The sequence below is a fragment of the Manis pentadactyla genome, chromosome 2 (genome assembly GCF_030020395.1).
Source record: "Manis pentadactyla isolate mManPen7 chromosome 2, mManPen7.hap1, whole genome shotgun sequence".
In the NCBI taxonomy this organism is placed as follows: Eukaryota; Metazoa; Chordata; class Mammalia; order Pholidota; family Manidae; genus Manis; species Manis pentadactyla.
Window position 1 is genome coordinate 28,812,221 of NC_080020.1, and position 24,390 is coordinate 28,836,610.

Here is a 24,390-nt window from a genome sequence, read left to right on the forward strand (position 1 = left end):
GCCCATGTCTAGGCTGCAGCTTTGGATTTTACCTGCTGCGTCTGCCTCTGCCTCTACTTTGTGGGCATCCAAGCGGAACACGTGGGATCTGGAGTAGGAGAGGCAGAGCCCTTCTACGGGCATTTTGAAGAGGAGATAGTTCAGGCCTCTGATACCTGGCCCTGCCCCAGTGAGCCCAGGGGTAGAGGTCCCTCCTGGACACCCTGCTTGCCTTATTCTCCTTGTTATCATTGTCTTGGAAGTCAGAATGGAGGTAGTACTTCTCTCCTGCTCTGGCCACCCACCTGGGATCTTACAGCCCTGGGAGCTGCTAACTGCTTCCCCAGCCAGTGCCTGGGGGTCTCATTTTCAGTCCAAGTCATTCTGCTTCCCACAGGAGGCCACAGCCCTCAGCAAAGGGTCAGCTGTACTGGGACTTCCTCTGGCAGAGACGGCTCCAGAACTTTGAGAGGCTGGAGCTGAGGCATAGAGGGGGCCCATCAGACGCCGGTGCATAGATGGCAAAGCAAGAGGGACAGGTCAGCTCTAGAGGGCGTGGGGCAGGGGCAGGGGGTCAGGAGCCAGGGAGCCACAGGGGCAGGGGGTGCTCTGTATCAGAAAGACCCCCGGTCACCTTCGGGTGAAGGTTCATGGAGAGAGTCAACTAGTGTTTCATGTCCACATCTCTTCCCATAGTTTTCCAGCCCTGGATCCTAGTGCCCTGCTCGGCCATCGCAGATGCACAAAGAATCACAGCTCTGCGAGTGTGCGGGACAGAGAGCACAACTGTGGTGAAGGCAGAGGGCTCCCCCAAGCCACGCTGAGGAGCCTGATGAGGCCGAGGCGCAGACGGCTGGCATGCAGGAGAACGTGGATCGTAGACTGCCTCTGCCTCTCGAGATGCCAGGAGCTATTGGGAGAATGCAGAGTGGGTGTGCGTATCCTCATCAGAGGGCATACAGAAATCCTAGGGCTGCCCGTCACACTGTCTCCCCAGCTCTGCCTCTGTTCTGATTTCTCACCTCTGCCCTTTATCAGGACATCCTAATACCACAGAACTATTCCTCTTCCAGGGCTGCCTTTGGTTTTGACAGGCAGTGCTGGGGCCCATCCATTCTGGGAGTACTGCCGGCCATGGGCACCTGTCCTGGCTAGGCAGACTAACTGGTGCTGTGGGCAGGAGTCACGCCATCGTGCTGTGTCTTGCTCTAGCCCTGGAGAGTTGAAATCGGAGAAGTATATCCTCTCATTTAAACTTCTAGAACAAAGCCAGACACCAGTGCTTGGCACTGAGTAAGGACAGTCATTGCTGGGTGCTTCCAGGTGACATTTCCCTGGTGAAGCACTTTCTCGCCTACTCTGCCCCCCAGGAGTCAGAGCGGGACTTGCTCGCACCTCCTGTGGCAGCTTCTGATTTCAGGGAGAGGACCCCAGGAACCCCACCCATTGAGAGGAGCCTTCTGCTCTTTCCGAATAGTTGGCCAGATGATTTCCTATGTTCAGGTAGAAAGTTTTATAAACAAGTAATGGTTAGTTTTTCCATAGGATATTTTATAAATGAATAAGTGGTTAGTTTCCCAAGGGAGCCCACCAAAGCCAGGTTGACATTACTATTGTTAAAATGCTGTATTTTTGCTGTGAAAGTAATAGAAGACAATACTCAGGTTTTGTTTCTTTTAGGAATAGTCTGTGACCTTCATGGCCTCCCTGGCCCTGCCTGGAAGCCTCGTCTCAAGAGTCAGAGACAGGAACCACACTACCTTCTCCCGATTTCGTGATTTGAGGGAAGGTGGGGGGAGGGGAGGTGCTGACCCACCCTTCCCCCACACAGTGAGGGGCATCAGGGGAAGCAGGAACTGGCAGTGTTAAACAGGGGGGAAAGAATCTGGTTTGAGACCTGGTTCAACCTCTCACTAGTTGTGTGTCCCAAGGTTAGTGCTTTAACTTTCTGAGTTTATCTCCTCACTATTAAATTGAGATGATAATACTGTTTCCACAATGCTACATGGCACTGAGAGGTGAATGGAAAAGTCTTTGAAGGCTAATAGACCAAGGTATGCTTCACCTGTACGATGGGGCTGACCACACTGCTGTGGGATTGTTACAGGACTGAGTGGCATAATGAGTATAAAGCGCTTAGCAGTGTGCTGTCTATGCCGGCAAGTGGTAGTTGCTATTAATGACTTTATCGTTAGCATACCTGCTTTCCCCAAGGATGCTGATTCCCTGCTGGCATGCCCATCCTCCGTTCTGTTCTTCAAGAGCCAAGGTGCTATTTCTCCTTGCCTTAGGTGATGGAAATGATGGTGGGGCAGTGTGACCAGCTTAGAGTGGGCAGCTTCTGAGCTGGGTCACCGACAACGTGAATTTACCCTAGCAGTAACATGGGATGGAAGGAAGGTGGAACAGGGAGGGAAGAGAGAGTTCAGGGATGCTTTACATGAAGGGTCCATCAAAGTAGTAAACAGAGAGGGGGAGGGATAGCCTTATTGATATGACTTATTTAGGACAGTGGGCAAGTACATACAAACTCTTGCTTGTGTTCATTCTCATACACGGTTCTCTCCACCATCAAACTGTCAGGTAACATGCAGGCTAACTATTGGGCCTCCCTTGTTATGTTGAAATATCATTGCAGAGGTCTTTAGAGGAAAAACTACCCCATGAGCTATGGACCAGAGGGCAGATGACATTCTGCAGGGACTCCATCTGCCTCCTCTAAAAGATGACTCTAACTCGGGTCCCTTTTCTTGTTTCTATGGGCTGTAGTTTTTAAAGTGATTGCATGCACCTCTTTAAGTGAGCCTGTGTCAGGTCTCACTGCAACAGGACATGAACACTCATCATGCTGTCAAGCTGGGGGTTAAAGTCCCTGATCTGCCACTATCTGCTGAGTGACCCAGGGCAAATGATTTAACCTCTCTGAGGTTCTATTTTACTTGTAAAATGAAGGTGTCAGATCAGACTCCATGACTCAAAATTTCCTTCTAACTCCAGCATTCTACCTGCTTCTTTTCCATGTAAGATTTGCCCATGTCAGGTTTTTCTTTTTTCCTTCTGAATGATTTTGTCTGTTTAATAGTCTATTAAGGAGTGGCTAGAAGTTGGGCAAGCAGCAAAAGTTAATACTAGGAGTATGAGACTCAGAATCATTTCTGTTTCAAGTCTCCTCAAAACTGATTAAAATCTCTCCATGACCATGGTGGTGAGGGGGGCTATAGTAAGCAACCAAATTGCTGTTAGTTTCAAAGAAAGCTATCAGATGTGGAAAGAGAAACACTGATTCATCTTCTTTTTCAAGACATGTTCATTTTTTTTTTTTTGAAACAAACCCTAGTTTTGTACCTGCTTTTTGAATGGCCTCTTAGAGCTCCTTCCTGATAATACTGTAACTGAGTGACTGCAAGATGTGGTTTTGACTATGAAGACTCACTGGTCTAGGTCATCTCTTAGCCACAAGTTCTGGAGCAAAGTCCTTTACCTTTCCGGAAGTATGCACACAGTGTCAAGGACCTGCATAATGCAAATTGACCAAGCTAATGAGCCTGCCCCTTGAGACATATGGAATAATGGTTAGGCAAACCAGCCTTGGGAACCAGGCAGATCTAGATTGAAATTCAAGCCCTGATTATAATTAACTGTAAAAGTAACTTAATTTCCCTAACCCTTCCTTCCACACCTGTAAATGGAATAATAAGGGTTCCTACTTCATAGGGTTCCTGTGAGCATCACATGATACAAGGCAGGTGTTGGGCCTAGCACATAGTAAGTACTCAAAAAAACTTAGCTTTCATTACATTAGAGGCATGATTCTGAAAATGAGATAGTAGAGGCTAAGTAAATATGAATTAAAAGTGGTAAGTGATGAGCTACACAGATCCTCAGGAAGACCAAAATAGCTGTGGGAGGACATTATGGGAAAAATGGGAAGTAAATTGGGTTTTAAACTTAGAATGTGACTAAGAAAAGTAAGCATATTTCAGGGGAAGATAAGGAACATCCATTCATTCTTTCAACAAATATCCATGGAGAAAGTTACTTTGTGTTAGACACTCCCTGAAGTGGTGAGGTGAACAAGATACTTTCTAGTAATGTCAGATGATAAACAAATAAATATATAACATATTTAGGTGGTGATAGACACCATAAAGAAAAATGAAGTCAGTTAAGAGAAGCAACAGTCATGGTAGGACTAGGGGTGCTTTTTCAGATAAAGTAAGTAGGAGACTTGTGAACAGAAGCCTGGATGAAATGAGAGGGGAAGCAATGAAGATTTTTGCAGGAGGAGTTTTCTGGGCAGAAAAAAGCACATGCAAAGGTCCGGGGACAAGATGGCTTTCAGTGAATCCAAAGAACAGTGAGAAGGCCAATGTGATTGGAGTAGGGTGACGAAGGAAGAGCCAACAGCAGGTTTGGATTTTATTCGAAGAGCTTGTGAAGCTCCTGGATTTTTGGAGCTGAGGAGTGACAACATCTGAGTTCTGTTTTTAAAAGTTTCCCTCTGGCTGCTGTGCAGAGAGTAAGTTACATTGCCATGGTGTTTGGAGGACAGGGTTGGAGAAGGAGTAGAAAAAGAGTTGGTAAAGATTTCCATGGGTCAGATGAGAGGCACAGGAGAGGTGAGCAGCCTGGAGTGGAGAGGGGGTGGGAAGGGCTGGAATCCGGCTGTATTTTGAAGGCACAGCCCCTAGAATTAGCTGATGGGGTGGCTGTGGAGTTTTAGCCTGATGACCTGGTGAATGAAGGTGTCATTTAGGGAGATGGGAGGAATGAAGGGAGAGGCAGGCCGGGTGGAGAGGGGTGGGGGATGTGCAGAATCAGTGGTTTGCTGTCCCTGATGGACAAATGTTTTGAGGGTTGGAGAAGTGATACAGATATAACAGAAGGTTGGCAAACTGAACTGTAGGAGATTTCAGACATAGATGGAAGGCCTCCAATGCCAGGGTGAATCTGGACTCCACCCATGAGGGAAGAAAAATGACACTTCACATCACCATTCTGTGTGGCTGGCAGAGTCCTCACTGGGTGCTTGGAGGCTTGCTACACCCTTCACACCCACATTTCATGAAGCCTCACCCAATCCTGGGAAGTGGGCCCTTATTATCCCCATTTTGAAGACAAAACATACATACAAAGGGGTTAAATGGCTCATCCAAAATCATGCACCCCATGAGGATGGCCCAGAGTCTGGCCCTCTGGTGTGTAGACCAGGGCCATTTGAGCTGCAGAGCCTCTTGGCAGAGTGGTGGAAAGTGTCGTGCGGGGGACAGCCGCCCTCTAATCACTGCCCAGGCCGCCTTTCGCAAGGCACCTCTGGTTTGGAGAAACAGTGCCTCCAAATTCTACTAGTAACTCTGCTGCTGCAGAGGAGCTTCCCGCTGGAATAGACCTTTTTTTTCCAGGCACTGATCCTGCCCCAGGGTGTTTTCCAGAACTTCCACTGCTCCCTAATTACCTAGTAATGCTGAAGGCTTATGAAAATGCTGTCATTTGTGGGAGAAGGGGAGGGAAGACTGAAAGAAGAAAAAAAAAAGAGAAAATGCTGTTAAACCTGGCAGAACTCCAGGGTGGGTAATTACATTCTTTGGGGTGGTGTTCTCACCACACACAGTCTGTGGAGTATTTTCAGAGCCTTCTGTAGGAATTGTACTAAAAACATGAAAAATATTATCATTATTTTTCCTACATCTTTTAAAATAAGGCCTTTCTAAAGCCACAGAGGCACCCTCTCCCTGATTGTGTTTTTGCCAATTTGTTAGCTGTCAGAGATCTATTCTGAGATCATAAATTTGATGGCTCCCCCCAACCTTGAATTGTTTCCCACTGGAAGTCTAAAATGCTCAAGCCAGAGACACCTTGGTACAACCCCACATTTTACAAATGGAGATGTGAGCCCAGGGAGGGGAAGGAACCCACTAATACCTTTGCTGCAGTAAGAGGAAGCAGAGAGCACCGTCTGCCCAGATCTGACTCAATGTCCATTTCCTTCCTCCCATCCCTGCCCACCCAATGGACCCATGGTGTATGAGAGCCGGAACAGTCTGTACTCATCCTCTAATCTAGTCTCATCATTTTACAGATGAGGAAACAGAGGCCCAGAGGGCTGTCCCCTAAGTTGATGTTAGGGTGGAGGTTGAACCCTTGTCTTTTGTCTTACACTGACCAGAACTGGCACGTTTATGGTCTGTGGGCCTGATCAAGCCCAGAGACACCTCCTTCTGCCTTTTTCTTTTCCTGCCCCTTGCAATCAAGGTATGCTTAACATTTAAAATAAAACAAACAAAAGCAATCCATGTTCCTGCTTTCTCTTGGGAAAGAAGAAATCAGAACATTCAGCCACAGTGTGCCTACATCCCTTATGCCGTTGAGGTCCCGCCACCGCTTTTTGACGGGGTGTGTCCCCCAGTACTCTTTGTCCTCGTGGCCCTCTTCCTGACTCAGCTCACTTCATTCATTTCCCTGCTTGGCCCAAAGAGGCATCGGAATTTGAAATCCCTGCCCAGTGCCAACCTCCTTGATTTGGGGTGTAAAACCATATACATAAATCTTAGGTTGTTTGGGTTCATGGTAATGGAACTTACTGTATGCCAAACACACGAACCAGGAGAGGCCCTAACTGACCTTAGGGCAGGGGCTGCACCACCTCTAGACACAATTTGAGCAGCAGTGGGAGGGGTTTTCCACCAGCCTGTCAACTGCCTAGAGTCCCTGCATTGGACACCTATCTGTTTGGACTTTAAGGAACACCCATCTTCAGGTGTCCCATTTTAGAATGTGAGAAGTCTTGAAGATGATGAATCCCATCTTCCTTCAGAGTAACAGAATGGAGAGGGAGGTGAGAAGAGGAGCCCTGGTGTCTAGTCCCAGGTACCAGCTGCTCCATCTTCTTCTGGGATGTTTCAGTCTCAGCACTGTGGCAATTTGGGGCCAGATAAGTCTTTGTTGTGGGGGACTGTTGTGTGCCTTGCGGGACATTAGCAGCATCCCTGGCCTCTACCCACTTGTTGCTACCAGCACCCCCACTGTTGTGAAAACCCAGAATGTCTCCAGATGTTGCCAAATATCCTCTGGGGGAGAAAATCACTGCCAAGTGAGAACCACTCTCTTAAGCTAACCATCTAGCCACTCTGAGCCTTACTGAAAATGTAAAGTAGGTTCTAATTCCTGTCTCCATGGGGTTTGGGAGGATGAAGTGAGAGCGGATGTGCAAGTGCCGTGCGGACCACAGTGTGTTGCATATCTCCAGGGTTTGGCTGCCGCCAATCACAGCAGACTGTGGGCCACCAAGCCTTCCATGACTGACCCTGGGGGTGGCAGGTGGGATGGGGAGCGATCAGGGGAGTCAGCATTGAATGAAGGAAGGGTGGCATCAGAGTAAGTCATTTAGGGAACATACAGTGTGCAGTCCCAATCTTCAAGGCTGAGGAAATGGGGCAATACGTCCCACTAACGGTCCGTCTCCTCTTTCTCCCGCACACTCCTGGTCCTAGAACTACTATACCAGAAACGTCCCATGACTGTCCAGTGCCGGCCAGGAATTCGGTGGCTTCCATCCCGACCCTGACCTCACCTAGGTGTCATGTCCATGCCCTCTCTTCCCAGGCTGTGCCATGGGCTCCAGGCCCCCAGAGCACATGGCGTCCTCTCCCGCCTTCAGTCTCGTAGGCGCTCTTCCCTGGGTTTGCATGTTGCCCTCAGCCCTCGCTTTCTGCCTGCAGTTCCCTCTTTCACGGCTCAGCTCTTGTGAAGCCTTGCTGGGTCCCCACAGACAGACATACTGGTTCTTCCTCTTGGCTCCCCCAGGGCTGTGTCCACATCTCCCTTAGAGTACGTGTCATGGTCTGCTTTGCACTGGCAGTTGGAGGGTTCCTCTAGCCCCCTCTTCTACCTCATTCACCTGCCTTGAGGTGGCGCCTGTGCCTGATTCCCTTCCATAGGCCCCCCAACCTGATACCCTGTAGGATACAGAGTAGGTCCTCCACTGATATTTGAGGAGAATTCTGAAGACACACAGTTGAACCTAAACGTAATTTGACCTAGATGCCCAACCTGGAAATAAGTAAGCTCAGGGTTTATTTAATCACTAAACAACTACGTATTTAACAGGCCAAGAGGAGCCACTGACCATATTTGATCAGGTAAATGACGTGGGTAGAGTTGTGTGGAAAGTTTGTCTGACTATATGATTTATAATGACCATAGAAAATGCATGATTTTGCCTCTTTTTAGTTCCCCTCCCCAACATAAGCAAAACAAGTCTTACCTATTACAGGTAGGCGTTGAGGTTTTGCTAATTAATCCTTGTAAAGGGCTTTGAGATCTTCCCCTAAAAAGTGACAGAGAAGTGTGAAGTTTTCAATGACAGCCTAATTATTATTATTACCAGGTACAAAGCTCAGAGAACTTAAAAGATCCCCAGGTACCATTCAAAATAGTAAGAGACAAAAAATGCAAATGGAGAAATTATATTATAAGATGGAATATACGTAAGATGGAATTCTAATGTCGGCAGGGACCTTTGGAGATGATCTTTCCAGATCTGTTCTCTCACCTTTCCCAAGCTGATGCTTACACCACCTCTAGACTGCTCGTGCCCGGTGCTTTCTGCTTTTAGACCCTAAGGGTTAAAAGCCTGGGCCTGATCATAGTTTCCTGTGTTCAAATCTCCAATCTCTTTCTTGTTAGCAATGGAAATGGGTACATTATTAGGTCTCAGTTTTATTATCTATAAAATGGGGACTAGATTACCTACCACAGGTATCACTACACAGTACATGATGCATGCACATTACTGAGCATGGTACCTGGTACATGGTAAATGGATAAACACCAGGTTTAAAAATCACTTGAGCTAATTACTATATGTGAAGTTGCATAGGAAATTAAAACAGTCCACCTCCAAAGGTTCCCAGTTTAGGGAATCCATCGAACACAGGTATTTCTTGTAAATCTCAGCCCTCAGAGCTTCCCTGTACGTGATAAGTGTGATTATGCAATCTTGGTAAGGGAAGTGAGGAGTTTAGGGATGAAATGGCCTCATCAAGTGCCTAAGCAAAATTGGGTCTGTTCTCCTTCTTTCGAATGAGGGAAGGTGGACTCCCCTGTTCATCTGCTGGGTGGGACCTCTGACCACAGCATTGGGTCAGTGGGTGATGCCCAGAAAACTCAAGTCCACAGATGGCTCTGCATATTGATCCTGAGAGTCCAGACTCCATCTTATTAGGTCTATGTCTTTATGATTTAATTCCTAGAGCCTCAGTATTTTTATCTATAAAATAAGGATCATGGCTACCTCACACGAATGGCATGAGGAGAAAGCAAGATTAATTCTGTGAAGTGACTTCACACCCTGTAAAGTGCTCTGTGGCTGCTAGTGACTGCCACTTTGCAACCCACACTATTTCCCTGAACACAGCTCTTCTCTCAACAGGTTATTTCAGTGGAAACCATGGTCCAGGACAGTCTATGTTGTTCCAATTCACATGAGACATGACCAGCATCCAGAGATAACTGAAAGAAACCTGAATCGTCTCCCTAAAATGCTGACAAAATGACTCATGTAATTGCTCTGTGTAAGTATCCTTAGCCTTTCTCGTACACCCACACCATCCTGATGCTATAGACTCCTGTGGAATGCAGGGAAAGTGGGGAGGGGGCCCATTTTAAATGCCTAGGATTTAAAAGAGACCACCAGTTCTGCTTTAAAGGCAGATAAGGACTGCCAAATATCCAAGTTAAGGCACCTGCCAATCATCCCAGACCCTCGGGTTTGTCTTTATGTCATTCTTCCCATTATTAGGGAAAAAGCTTTTCTTTTTTCCTTTCTGGCTCCTCGGAGGGATTTCTAGGGTCTCCCCCTCAGGAATAGTTGTAGGGATAATTGGGCCAGCGGAGTGGAGGAGATATATCCAGCACAGCTCGTGCGCTCCTAGAAAAAGTGACCTAGATGAAGCAGCGGGTGGATGGAGGACGACGGTGGGGACCCCCTGCCACCTACTGACTTCAGCTGAACCCACATTCCCAGGAGCATCTGCCTGGCAGGGGCCTGGGGGTGGGAGCTGAGCTGAGGAAGGAGGGGGAGGGGAAGAGGATGGCAGGGGTGTCCCTTTCAAGACCGAGCTTCCTGTACCCACCCCCCATCTGCAGGCACACCGAGGAGGTGAGGACGGGGAGGCAGGGTGACAGGGAGAGCAGGTCAGCTGTGGACCTCGGAGCTGGCTGGCTGGGTATTAGCACAGAGCCTCCTGCCTGTGCGAGTGTGAGGGGGAGAGAGAGCAGGGGAGGGAGAGAGAGGCAGGCTGCGAGGGGAGAGGAGAGGAGAGGAGAGGGGGAGCAGGCGCTCAGCTCGCATGAGGACGGGCTTCTCTTTTCCGGGCTCAGTTAATCTGGCTGTCAGTTGGTGTTAACGCTGCAGTTTAAGTGCTCCGACTCCAAGGGAAACAGACAAATCTCGCAGAAGGAAGCAAGCAAGGAAGGAACTGCAGGAGGAAAAGAACAGGCAGAACAGAGAGAGGAATAAAGGGAAGGGGGGACATACCAAATCTATGACTGGACCTGGGCTTCTTTTTCGCCAATGCAAAAAGGAATATGCAGCACATTTTTGCCTTCTTCTGCACCGGTTTCCTAGGCGCGGTAGTAGGTGCCAATTTCCCCAACAATATCCAGATCGGTGAGTGAGAGGGGCAGCCTGGGTGGGACTTTCTGGGTCTGGCCAGTGGTATTTTCGAGGGGGTTCCTTGCACCCCCACCCCCATTCCAGGCTGTGCTTGGCTTTCTATGGAAAGCTGTGTGTGCAGTGATGGGAGGAAGACTTGGCCGCCAGCTCGGGGAGGGGGCTTCTCTCGATCGGATGAGGGGCGGAAGGGAAGTGTGGACACGTACACAGGTCCACAGTCACCACTCACACTCTAGGCATAAGCATGTGAAATGGAGGAACCACTGCTTTAGAGGAAAAAAATCAGGCTGTAGCAAGGAAAGGGGTGGTGGGTGTTTAAGGAGTTAACTCCAGTTAGATGCTCGATAGATGGTGCCTCATTTCATTTATTTATATAAATATGTGTGGTGTGTGTATTTATGTGTGTGATTCTGTATTAAATACACACATATATATTTAATTGAGAGAGGCAGTGATTTCTTACTTGGGGAGGGGAAAGAGACCCTCTGTAAGAAGAAGAGAAGAGTGCTGGGTTTATTGCAGCTCCTGAAATAATGCCGAAAGGCGCCCACTGCAAGTCAAGAGGGCTCTCTCTCCCGCTCTGGGCTCCTCTAGCTGCCTTCTCTCTGCTGTCTGCCATGCTGGGCTGGGGGTCCCCACTCCTCTGATCCTGGAACTTCCTAGTCTGCCTTTTCTCTATTCCTCTCCATTCCTTCCTCTTAGATTTTCCATCTACAGACATCATCTGCCTTTTATACGCACGCAAACACACACATGCACATGCTCCTCATCCCTCCTCTGAGCTTTCCCCATTATTGGGCTTCATCCTCCCAACTTGGAGGCAGGTTTCAACACACTGTCTGCCTTTTCGCTCCCCATTACCTGGTTGTTGCTCTTTTAAAAGGACCCCCACCCTCCCTGCATTTATGGGGCAGCTGAGAGATATTGCTTCTCCTAATAATAATGGGTGAAAGCAAAACAAACAGGAGCAGTAACACCAGTAACAACGCATGTCCACAAGGGCTCGGGGCTTCAGTGTGACCAGCATTTCAGTGCTGCATGTGTCCCGGAATCGAGAGAGCTGTTGCTTGGAGGCATCCTCGTTGTTTGCTTCTGTTTTCTGACCCGCACCCTGCCCCCATAGGAAGTAACTCCACTAAGGAAAGTTCCTGGTAGTTTGTTTTCTTTGTTGAGTGTTTGGGGGGTAGAGGGGATGTGGTATTTTCTTGGGCACACAGGTGCTGCAATACAGGTCTCTTTGGGCCTGTCTAGTGTGCTGGCTCCCAGGGTGGTTGAAATAGCCATGGAATAACTTGCTTTGTTTCCTGACACCTGTTAAGCTACATTCTGAAGTGTGTGTGTGTACATGTATTAGCACCTTACATGCCAAACAAAACTTCCTGGCTTGGGAGGAAGCCGCCTATACCTCCCCACCCCCCCACCCCGTCTCTCCCATTCACTGCAGGGAAGGAGGAAGGGGACCTGGATGGTTTGGGGTGTGGTCATCTGAAGAGGGGGAAGAGGGGAGAATCAGCATCAACAAGGAGTTTTTTATTTTTACTCTTTAAAATGGAGGCATATGAACGTGTGTAAATCACTTGCTCTTACCTGTAGCATTGTTTATGTTGATATTTTGGGGCCTATTGCCCACACCTTGCTAACTGGAAGTGCTTCTTTCGAGATAATATGGACTTGCTTTCTCTTAAGAGTATTTTTTGTGCCAATCGTCATGGGCATAAATGCATGTGGGGTGTTTTGTGTATGTGTATATTTTATGTTTGCTAATGTATCTCTGCAGATATTTCATATTTAGCCCAACTTTTTCTTTCATCTGATAAAACCATTATTTTTGTTTGCAAATGATAGGTTGAAATATTAAATTGTGGAACAAATGCTGAAGCTATCACTGCCATCAGGGAGTATTTGATTCTACTTGTACATTCTCTAACAAAAGACAATCTATTTATTTGCTCTTTAAAACAAACATGTACCTACTGTGTAAGAAGTGAGAAGAGCATTACGTTGGGGCTGTGGTTCTGTCAGATCTCAGATAGACTTCTGTGTAAATATTCATTATAATTCAGTCTCTGGAAATAGCTGATTTTAATTCACAGAAATGTATTTTAATTCATTTACGAGTGCACAGTAAATACAAAGGTAAACCATGACTCTTGTTTCTTGTAACAGGAGCCCCAACAGGTACCTTCATTGAGCATGAATAGAATGTTCAGATCCTCTTGACATTAAGCCCCCACATCTTTGAAGCCCAAGGTTCTGCCATGCAAATACACAATGGCAATCCCTTATGTAATAAGTCATTCCTAGGTAGCTGGATCATGAGTGTGAAAGAAGTAAAACACTGCAGAAAATCCAGAGTTTTAGAATAATAAACCTTAGAGGTGACAGAATAGTTAAATTGTACACAGGTCTTTCCAGGTCAAAGACCCAAAGTGTCAAAGCAGAAAGTAATAGTACTGGAGAAGCACACAGGGTCCCAGAGATAGGTTTCACCCTGCACCATTTATGAGCACTGCTTCCTCTAAAGCTTTGTGGTGAGAAATGGGTCCAATATAGGAAAAATTAGACACAGTGGGGGTTTATGTGCACACAGCAGCATAGGCCACCAAGGGGGCTCGCACAAGGGAGGAGGAAGAGAAATGCCACCCATTCTCCTATTTCCTCTGATCTGAACTGAGCTGAGGGGTGAATAATCAAATGTTTGGGCAGAGTGATAGATGTTAGAGGCCCTTGTCACACAAAAGCTTATCTGTGGAGGTTCAATTCTCAGCGACCCATTGAGTCTATTTGAACTCTCCACCCCACCACTATAGCCAGTGGGCCTGGCATGGGGAGAAGGAGAGGGCCTGTCTAGGGTGGGCTGTTGAGGAGTTAAACACAGCCCAGAGATCATGTTGCATTTTCTTTCCACACAGGGGGATTATTTCCAAACCAGCAATCACAGGAACATGCCGCTTTTAGATTTGCTTTGTCGCAACTCACAGAGCCCCCAAAGCTGCTCCCCCAGATTGATATTGTGAACATCAGCGACAGTTTCGAGATGACCTATAGATGTAAGTAATTGCTTCTATTTCTGAAATTTCTTTCTGAGATCGACCAACGAAAGGAGGGCCTGTGAGTAGGTGGTGGTGTTGCAAAAACGACTTGTCATTTGTCTTCATAAGAAAAAGCCCTCCAAGAAAATTTTCCAGGGCCTTTTGAGTGATTCCATCGGTTGGTATTTTAGGTCCTGCAATGCTTCAGAGAATGGGTCTGCTTTTTCACTGTCAGCTAACTTTAAATGTCAGCACAATGGGTACTTGGGGTGACTGCACCTCCCCTACCTCTCAGAGGTTTTCTTGTGCAGTTGAGAGTTTCACACATAGGAAACTCCTAGAGATGTAGAATTAAAGAACGTGGAACTTGAAAACTTGGAGAATGTGGTTTTATATGTTTAAGCCTTTCCTGTACATAAGCCCAAAGGAGAAAAATTTCCCAGTAGCTTGATAAGAAAGGTTTGTGAGAAGTTCTATATGTGGTTTCCCATTTTTGGAAATGACCAAGAATTATTAAAAAATCGGTGCCTTGATTATTTCCAAAATGCCTTGTAGTGACTGACTGCTTATGACCATTTGTAGGATGGCCCTTGAGCATAAAACAGAATGGAGGAAATCTCAAGAAGATTCTGACACCTGAATTGAACGCATTGTAAAATGTAGGCAAAAAACACCATTCTCAGTTTTTCTGACAACTGCAACTGAAAAGGAAACCTACTCAGTTGCATGATTGCTGTTTTATGACAGATGGAAGCATACAAATTAATCAGTAGAGACATTTTCCCTCCGGGGATTAAGCTCAAGTAGGAATTTATGGCATGAAAGTGTGAACTGAATGGACAAGAACAACCTGAGACCCAAAACTGGATTAAACTGGCACCATAGGCTGTGGGTAACACTAAGGATTTGGTGACTTCTGCAGAGCTATGGATAGTTGAAGGCTTCGGCCATATTTCCTTCACCTCTTTCCCACCTGTCCTCATGGTGGGCTCTCAATGGTTTGAACTGAAGATGCTTTGAAGGTTCATGTTGAAAATTCAGAATTCTCCCTAAGACCACTCATAGGATAATTATATGAATTCCAAGAATTATAATGACACTATATTATCTTTATTGAGGCTTCGCTGTGTGCCAAGAGCAACAATGAGTATCTTACAGCAGCTGTGGTGACCTTCATCACCATGTATTGAGCACACCCATGTACTGCACCAATTGCTTCTCGTGCGTTGGCTCATTTGATCTTCACAGGCACCTTGCAGGGCACAGTGCTATCTCCCTGTTACAGATGAGGAAACTGAGGCTGTAACAAGTTATCTATCTTGCCCAGGGTCACCCAAGAAGTAAATGGTGGTCTTGTGACCCCAAAGTCCATGTTCCTAGAACTGTGACTAATGCACTGATCCTTATGATAACCTGATCAATTTTATACTGAGATTACCTAAGAGCAAAAGGGAGTTTTCAGAGCCTTATAAGGCAGTGACCTGACCAAGCACCTAAAGGAAAACTTCATAGTGTTTCAAAGCACAGCTGTGATTTTGTACAGGAGTGGCCCACTGAATAAATAAAATAACAGTTCTGCATTTTGGTAATGGTGAGGTGGAAAACCTTGTCTACTGCGTTACTCATTACCCTTAAAAAAGAGTTGAAGTTTAATTGTTGAATTATACTTCTGTGAAGCTGTCTCCCTAGAAAGCTAGAATAATACTGAGTAGGTAGATGTTTGCTTTTCAGATATTCTCCCAGTCCTTTTGATACAGCCAGAAGTAGGGTCCTTGAAGAAAGGACTTGGGTGTGGGCAGCAATTTATCTAAAAACCACCTGACATTATGCATAATCATCTGCATGTATATGCATGTGTGCCTTATTTCCTGGGGAGAGGCCCCATAGCTTTTGTCATACTCTCAAAAGGGTCCATTACTCAAAAAGGATCGCTTGCTTAGGGAATCAAAAAGAATAAATGCCTGGTATGGGTATTTACTCATACTGCTGAGAACTGTCTACAGCAGAGCTTGGTGGAAAGAGATGTTAACTGCTAGCCCAGTGTCAAGATGTTGACTGGCAGGATAAGATAATACAAGACAAAAATAGGAGGAAATGTTCTGAGGCAAAAGGTGGTGCTTCTGAATTGTTATCTTAACAACCTAATACTTGATCTCTAATAGGGTTTGTTGGCCATTTATTGGGGAGATTGAAAATGATATAGGTAATGTTATCCACTGTGGTTTGTGAACCTGGAGTGAACAGATCTGGGTTCTTGAACTACATTCCTGCCATATACCAGCGTACGGGTTTCAAAGAATTAGGCCATTCTTTAAACGTTCCTTCAGTGCTCTGAACTGAGGTGGACATGGGAAAAACAGATGAGAAAAGGCCCTTGCTTTCAAGAAGTTTATAGTCCATTGGGGGCCACTGCTGTGGGTTGTCTAAGAAGCAATAATGTTATCTTGTGCTTAGACCTTTTGTTTCTTCCCTTTAGCTCCAAGATCAAAAAGGTTCTGGGCAATGTGGGTAGTAATGGTGGCACTGCAATTCCCAGCATGCCTGGAAGATCCTGTTAACTTCCATATGAGGCTAGGGAACATTTTGGGGTTCTGTTCACTGTGGTCCCCTGGTCTGGGAAATCTGAACATCTGTCCCAGTTTGAACTGAGTAAAAAATATCAGAGGGAGCAGAGAGGTTTTAGGTAGGCTACATCAATTAATCATTTATGGGAAACCAAAAACAGCATCTTATTCAGATTTAATCTCATGGGTTTCTTGGAAATCTGGACTAGTAGTTACCTTAAATTAACTGCCCAGTCTTACCTCCAGAGAATAATCAAATCTTTGTTTTTCATATTGTTGGCTGTCATTTGATTTTTTTCCTGTGTATTTTGCTATTCAGTATCCCTCCACCAGAGGGTGGAGAAGGGAAGGGAGAGCAAGTGTAATAGGAACTATTCCTGCTAGAATAAGAACCCAGATCTCTTCACTCCAGGTTCACTAACACAGGGGATTAAAAAGGAAGCGTGATGCTTACAGGGTCAGGGATGCAGCGAAGGTGGGACAGGAGTATCGCTAATAGCACCGGCCAAGATGACGGTAGTGTCTTTGCATTCCATCTTCTTGCCTTCCTTGTCTGCCACCATTAAGGGATAAAGTCATGGAATCAGCAACCCAAATGCCTTGGGATCTCCTCTGAGCACTCTTCCAAGCCTAGAAGGTCTGGAGTGGAGGAGACTGTCCAGAGGTGGCATTTACTTATCAGCTGTTAAGCTTATTTTGGTGTCTTTGTGGTAAGTATAAATAAAGGGACAGAGAAATACTGATTTGGGTTTCTATTACAAGTCTAAGGAGCATTTTTGCAACACATTCTTACCCTCATTCAGCAAACAAATGCCGAATGCCCTCTTTGTGCCACACACTGTGCTAGATGCTAGTAGTAGTTGCAATGAAGAAGACACAGTCTCTTTCCTTGGGGAGTTACAATTTAGCCCAGAGGTCCTCAAATTTCAGTACATATGAAATTCATCCAGAGCACTTGTTTAAAGCAATATTCAGGGTGGACTCTAGACTTCCTGAATCAGAATATTCAAGAGCTGCTCCTGGGGGTATTCTGTAGTAGTTAGCTTGGGGGTCACACTCTGAGAAACTCTTTAATCTAAAAAGCCTTCCATTCCCTTAGCAAGCATTTTTGAGCCCTTAATCAAGCCCAAACATGGTGTTATGTGCTAGAAATGCAGACAAAAGTAAGACATGTTCCCTGCCCTGGAGGACTTTATCCCTAGTGAGGCCTGACTGTCCTGTAAAGAGAAAATTAAAACGTAATGTTGTAAGTGTTACAGAAATGATTTGTAGGGAGTGTTAGCGATGCCTTAAAGAGTGGGGTTGGCCTCTCAGGGTGCTGATTGAATGGAATCTCAATAATAAATAGAAGCTTTCCAAGGGGAGAAGGTGAGGGGGGGATAAGGCAAGTATGTTCCCAATAGAAGGAATGGCTTGTGCAAAGGTAAAGAGGATACTTTACTTTGTTCTTCCCCTGTTGATTCGTCCTGCACTATTACCTTTGGTGTGTGTTTACAGGTCAGCTCTCCCATAGTGGAGTGTTCTGACCTCCGTGGCACTCCACTCGGGGTCTCTCATTTGCCATTTATTAAACTCTAGAAATGGTCACCAAGTGGCCATCCATAAGGTAGTTTCAGTATGATATTTAAGAATCATGAAATTTCACATCAAAATTTGGTCATCTTAGCTCTCTTTGACTTTTTAAAAGACTTGGCAACACTGGACCCCATGTCTAGGTAGCTCCAATTTGCTAGGAATGAGCCGTGAATATCCCATCTAGATAACTTCTTTCCCAACCAGCCCACTTCTCTCACTTTTTTAACCTGCCTGGATCCTTGAAGCATTGTATTTTCAAGCCCCTGTTGATTCGTCCTGCACTATTACCTTTGCTGTGTGTTTACAGGTCAGCTCTCCCACCAGAATGTGAACTGCTGTCCAGAAAGACCATGTGTGTCTGTTGTTTGGTGTTGCTGAGGACACCTGGCACAGGGCTATACTCCTAACCCAAGAGAACAAATGTCTCTACAAGTCAGGGAATCACACAGCATAAAGATGCTGAGAGCCTAAATAACAATCTGGTGGCAGGTGGTTGCCTAATAATGGTGGGTCTCCCTCTATTGTGGTTCTATAAGGAAGCCCAAGGGCATTCTAAGCACACCGTAGGCATGAACAACAGATGGATGGCATATTATCCTTGCCTAAACATCCCTCATCATTTTCATGTTGCAGACTAACAGTTCACAAATTTGTTTTACTTGACCTGCACAATACTGCCCAAAATTTGGCATAAAAGTCCAGATGTCTGGCTTCTTTGAGAAACCTCTGGGCATCAGGTAACCCTGGACCCATATTCTGGCTCAGCTTTTATTGTCTAGAACTGAGAAGTGCTGTCCTCTTTAAGCATGAGGCATAAACAATCAAGCTTGCCAAAGTTCTCACCACTCCTTACTGTACGTGTAGCCAGTGTAACAAAATTGTGTTGCTTGACCAGACCAAACTGCTTACACCTGATTTATATCCTTCAGCATGTATTGTTTTATTATTTCTTAAGAGTCTCTTTTCTTCACTCTTTAACAAATAGAGGGCACAAAAGGTATGTAACTCTTGCTTTCAAAAAACTAGTCTATATATGATAATGAAAAGATTGGAGGACTTGTGGTAGCATAAACAAAGATTATTTTGAAGATCTGCTATATGCCAGATACTTCACACCTGTTGTCTGACTGCAGCTTTAAAATAATCTTGAAAGGTTATTATCCCCATTTTACAGATGATGCTACTGAGACTGAAAGAGATTGTCTTCCTCATATTCTAGAGCCTATACAAGGCTGAGCTAGTGTTTGAAGCCAGCCTTGGGGTACTCTAAAACAGTAAGCCTTCACCCTTTCCAGATACATGACTACCGGGATGCAGAAAACAAAAAGAGCAGTAAAAGTGCCCGAGTAAGAAGTACCACAGTGAAGTTTATGATTCAAGATTAAGAGCTGACTTCTGAGGCAGAAGCTAGGGCTGTGTATAACAAGGAAAACTTCTTGCGGGAGGTGGGACTTGAGCAGGGTAGAGCAGATTTTGGTAGCAAAGTCAGAGGATGGTATTTTGAGTGAGTAAAGTCACAATATTTCTCCTTCCCTTCTCTCAAACACTATAGCAAAAGTTTCTTTTTGTGAGGTGGAGAGTTCAGACTTGGTCTCCTGTATCCCACACTATGCTCTAGGTTGAATGACAGATGTCTGCATTGCTCTGGGGGATGTTACAATCTGACTGTGGCTTTTTACCTTCCCCTGTGTTCTCACTCTGAGACAGGCAGGCATCAACATGTGTCTGTGGTTGACTCTTAGTCCTTATAAAAGCAATGATTGTATGAGCTTTTTGATGCACAAAAGTGGCTGTGAACATTGCTTCCTCTGACTAGCTTGAAGACTCTGCTGAGATCGGTGAGATTACCGCTCTCCTCTTAGCTGCATCTAGGACACTTGGGAAACTGTTAAGATTCATTCATTTGTTCATTCGCTCAAAACACTTGCACTGTTGCCCTCTGTGGAGCATATGTACCATCACTGCCCCTCCCCATACCCTTACAGACAGCTTCATTGATTACAGAATTCTTTCCCACTGAATCTTAGACATGGCCTTAAATTCCCTCTCACCATAGCATTTCAGGCAGCTACTACAAATTGGTCAGAGTTGAAGTTGATGAAAAAGATAAAATCCATTTGCCATTACAAGGCAGTGCACTAGGAACTGAGGAAAATAAAATGCATTAGACATTGATTCTCCCCTTAAGGGACCTATGTTCTTACAGGGGAAATAAGCATGCACAAAAACCCTTATAAATGGAGAGTTTCTCTCTTTCTCTTTTACACACACACATACACACAGCATGGCAAAGAAGGAAAACCTCCAGTAGGAGGAATCAGATTAAATTTCATGAGACAAGGACATTTGAGTTGAATTTAGAAAAGCAGGTATGATGTAGACTGGGAGATACACACACCCACACACACACACCCGCCCCCCCCCACACACCAGGTTTTAGGTAGTGAAAAGTATACTGAATTAGGGTCTGAGGACATGCCTTCAAATCTGGACTGTCTTCTTGGATCACTCATTTGTAACTTTAGAGAAGCACCCTCTCCATGCTTATTTATAAAATGAAGCTCATATCATCTCTGAGAGTCCTTCTAGGGCTGTTTTTCTATGATAAGAGTGTATAGAAAACTCCAGGATAAACTATTAAGAGAAGAAGCTCTTATACCAGCCTTTGGTTGGAGGGAGGGTCACTAAAACAACTGAGAATCTAAGAAAAGCTCTGAACTCCAACCCCACCCCCAACCAAGTTGCACATCCAGGCAACATTATGTATGCAAAAGCAGGGGTATTAATCCTGCCATGGGCCTCAGGCACATTCATTCAATATTGAACAGTATTTATGGAGTGCTTACTTGTGAACAAAAACCAGAAAGCAGCCCTGTGCTTTCAGAGCTTACCGGCTAGTGAAGGATCCAGCTCTTAGTCAAATAATTGTACAAATGAGTATATCATTATAGGTTGTGATAAACATGTGAAGAAAGGACCATGATTCAATGAAAGCACATTACAAAGGAATCAGCTCCAGGCAGAGGGATGAATAAGTGTTCGAGCTAAGAACCAAAGGCTTTTGGTGATATGGTGCTGAGAACAGGAGGCATATTCTAGAAGCTTCCTGGGCAAAGGTCTGGTGGGGTGCAGGGTGGGTAGTGGGGGTAGAAGAGGGTGGCAAGAGCCTAACTTTGCGGGCCCTGTTATAGATTTCGATCTTTGGCCCCAAAGCTATGGGAAACCCACTGCAGAGTGTTACGCAGAGAAGTGCCATGTTCAGATCTCTGTTTTCTCACCGGGAATCAGATGCTTGAGAGCACTTTGCTACTTTCACATCCCCTGGAATCCTTTTGCCTCTACAGGAATGGGCTTTGTTCCTTTCCTCCTGCCACCAGTCTGCGATGAAGACTGGCAGATGGGCAGAGGGACAGGGACAGGCACGGGAAGAGGGGAAGCTGGTGACTGGGTGCAGGGCTGAGTGTCATACACGCTTTGCGGGTGCCCCTGTGCGTGCTCGTGGGGGCTGGCGGCTGGTCCAGCACAGGCCTGGACATCTGGTAAGCCTGTGTGTGGAGGTGGGGAGCCTTCTAGAGCCCCCACTTATTCCATCAACTGGAGACACTTCCACACTGAATCTTGTATCTAGTTAAACTGGACAACCCAAAGTCCTCAAATTCATACTGCTGTTTCCTCCACTTGCCCCTGTAACCGCTCCTCCCATGTTCCCCTGTTGAAATTCTGTCCTCTGGTCAGTCCTGGCTCTGACATCATCATCTCCATTAAGCCTTCTTTGCTTTCCCGTGTTCACACCCTACTCCGCCCCTTCACCCTTTTACTGTCCCCAGAGCAGTTGCCACACTTAGCTCTGGGCTGTAGTCGCCTGTTCCTTTGTCTGTCCTTTGTCTGACATGGTCAACAGTGAGTTGGGGGCAGTGGCCTTGCTCTCTCTAGCCTCCCATCAGCCTCCAGCACAGAACAGTGTTCAGTGATGCTGTCGAATGAATGAACACATGCATGCGTGGTGGTGTATCATGTAACATCAGTGGCGGTGAGGAGCAGAAGCATGAATTATTGCTGTTCAGGAGCAGTGCTTTGATATGGTGAGGTTTGAGAGTTCCAGAAGGCAGCATTGTAAACTCCTGAGGAAGGCTGTTCTCCTGGTGTTGTTGGAAAGTGTTGGGGGAGAAAACCAGCTATAAATCAAATTAAATCTCATTCCTGCTTCCTCCGGACTATTGTAAGGGTCCTAAATAAAGTAAAAGGTTCCATTTTCTAAATAAAGAACTGGTTCAAGGCCTGGCTGTGCCTTGCATGGCTTGGACAAATCAATTTCCTTTTTTGAAACCTCAGTTTCTTTCAAATGAAGGTAATAATTACGTGAATAATATATGGTTCTTACAGGAAGGAGTAAATGACAACTGTTTTCAAATCACCTTTCCATTTGCTAAAAATGCCATGAAGTAGGTACTTTTAGTCTCTCCTATTTACAGGTAAGAAAACTGAGCTCTCAGAGGGAGTGAGCAGAGGCAATGACTGTGTGTTTCCGGGTGCGTCCCTAGATGTCTGGGGCCTGGGAGGGCCTTCTTCGGTCAATCGACCACTATGTGTGCTGTTCCCTGTGGGTCCAGCACTGTTCCCCCCACAGCAGCAGCCCTCCTCCCCTGGTAACGGTGCTTGTCCCAGCGTGTGCACTTCCAGGTGGCCTGTGTGCTCCGTGCCAGCTGCAGTTGCAGTGTGCAGGGCACTGAGGCCGCTGCAAACTCTTTCCATTCCTGACTGCTCTGGTGACTTTGGTGGGTCACAGCTTGCTATCCAGAGGGCACAGGGAAGCCCAAGGTCCTGGGAGGTCCAATTCTTAGAGGACACAGGCAAGATTGGGGTTAAGGAGGCAATTGGCAGCTAATGAAGTTGACATCCAATGGTTAAGCCTGTTTCTGTGTGTTCTTTATGTAAAATCCCTAGGATGGAAATAAACTTTTTGAGATTAGCTTTTTTCCTGTGTTAAAAGTGACATGTGTATTGTAGAAAGTCATGGAGACATGGATACCAAACAATAAAATTTGTGAAATTATAGCACTAAGGGTAAACTTCCGATCTTTTTTCTGAACATTTCAATTTGGAAATTAAGATTTATGTAACTGTCTTATAACATGACTTTTGCTCAGTGCAACACATACTTCACTTTGAATATTACACATTCATTTTTAATTTCTTCTTAAAAGCCATTGTACATATGTACCCTAATTTATTTAATCTGTCTCTTTTTATTAAATATCTAGTTTATTTCCAATTTTTTTTCCTAAAAACAATGCTATAATGATCATCACAATGAAAGTTTAATCATTTGTATATATTATTCTGATGTTAAAAGCATTATAGGCCAGTAGAACAATTTCCAATGAGACTTAATAGAATTAGTATATACAGGAATTGAAATAATTTATTCGATGACAGCTTTGGCATTGACTTGCTGAATGACCTTGAGAAATCTTGGTGTCCAGTTTAGTTTCCAGATGTATAATATGGGATGGTAATACCAGATTATTACGGTTATTAAAACAGGCAAATGCCATTACTTATATACAAGAGCTTTGAAAAATCAGAAGTACTAGGCAAATACAGGGTAATATAATTAATGATGTTTCTTATCTATTAACATGAATGCACCATAAGTACAGTGTGACTAATTAATCTTTAGTGTTTTCCTATGAGGGTGGTCATTATCCATGAATGAATGTATTTTGTGGATGGGGAAAATTGAAATCTTAAGGAAGCTAAGTTTACTCTGGATCCAAATAAGCAGTAACACTGAACCTGAAACCATTTCTTTTTGCTCATGATTCAGTTTACATTGCATTAAATACATGGGCCAGACAGTTTCTGTGGCTTAAGAAATCATTGTCTTCAGGGACATGTGGGTAAGCCCATTTGGGCAGTGAGCAATCAGGACATTTGGTGGCAAACGATAAAACCCGATTAACTAGATAGTTCTGACTTCACATACAGCTAGGTGGGGGAACCTGAATATCAGCAGGACTGAGAAGCATTCTCTAGATTTTCAGGCTTAGCTTTTCTCTAAATTGGCTTCAGTCTCAGGCATATTTATGTCATATGTCAGATTCTAGCACATTCAGCCTTCACTTGCCTATCTCAAAGACCAAAGGAAAGAGAACTACTCCTTCCCCATCAGTTCCACAAAAGTCCTGAGCCTGATGTCATTGAATAAAAATCAGAACACATGCTCATTTCTGAACATGACACAGTCGTCAGGGTATTGTCATCTTTTTGTGGGTCTCAGCCTAGTCATGCAACATTCTTAGAACCTGAAGTGGTGAGAAGGACCAAATGGATTATTGGTTTCAATCAATTCACTCAAACTACATGGACATGGGGGAGGAGTATTTCCCCAGAGGAAATAAGGATGAAAAAAAAAAAACCAAAACAATGGAGATTAGATGCTCAGGAGGCAAAAAAAAAAAAGTATAGATGTCCTCCCAAAGCACAACTCTTCAGAAGAGAAAATGCAGAAAGGCTGGATGGAGCTAGACCAAGAGTCAACATGCTAAAGCAGAAAAGAAACATC

General features: G+C 45.2%; 1 protein-coding gene across 6 annotated transcripts in view; it reads left to right on the forward strand.

The window, feature by feature from the left end:
* The first annotated feature begins 10,255 nt into the window (after positions 1-10,255).
* GRIA1 (glutamate ionotropic receptor AMPA type subunit 1) overlaps positions 10,256-24,390 on the forward strand; it is a 287,460-nt gene continuing 273,325 nt past the window's right edge. For 2 of the 6 annotated variants that reach the window (XM_057491002.1, XM_057491010.1), the window contains exons 1-2: positions 10,256-10,648; positions 13,567-13,704. In XM_057491002.1, the coding sequence (XP_057346985.1) occupies positions 10,567-10,648; positions 13,567-13,704 (220 nt within the window). In that variant the 5' untranslated portion in view covers positions 10,256-10,566. The remainder of the gene's footprint in view (positions 10,649-13,566; positions 13,705-24,390) is intronic. The other 4 variants (XM_057491016.1, XM_057491005.1, XM_057490996.1 and 1 more) reach the window with 3 other exon arrangements.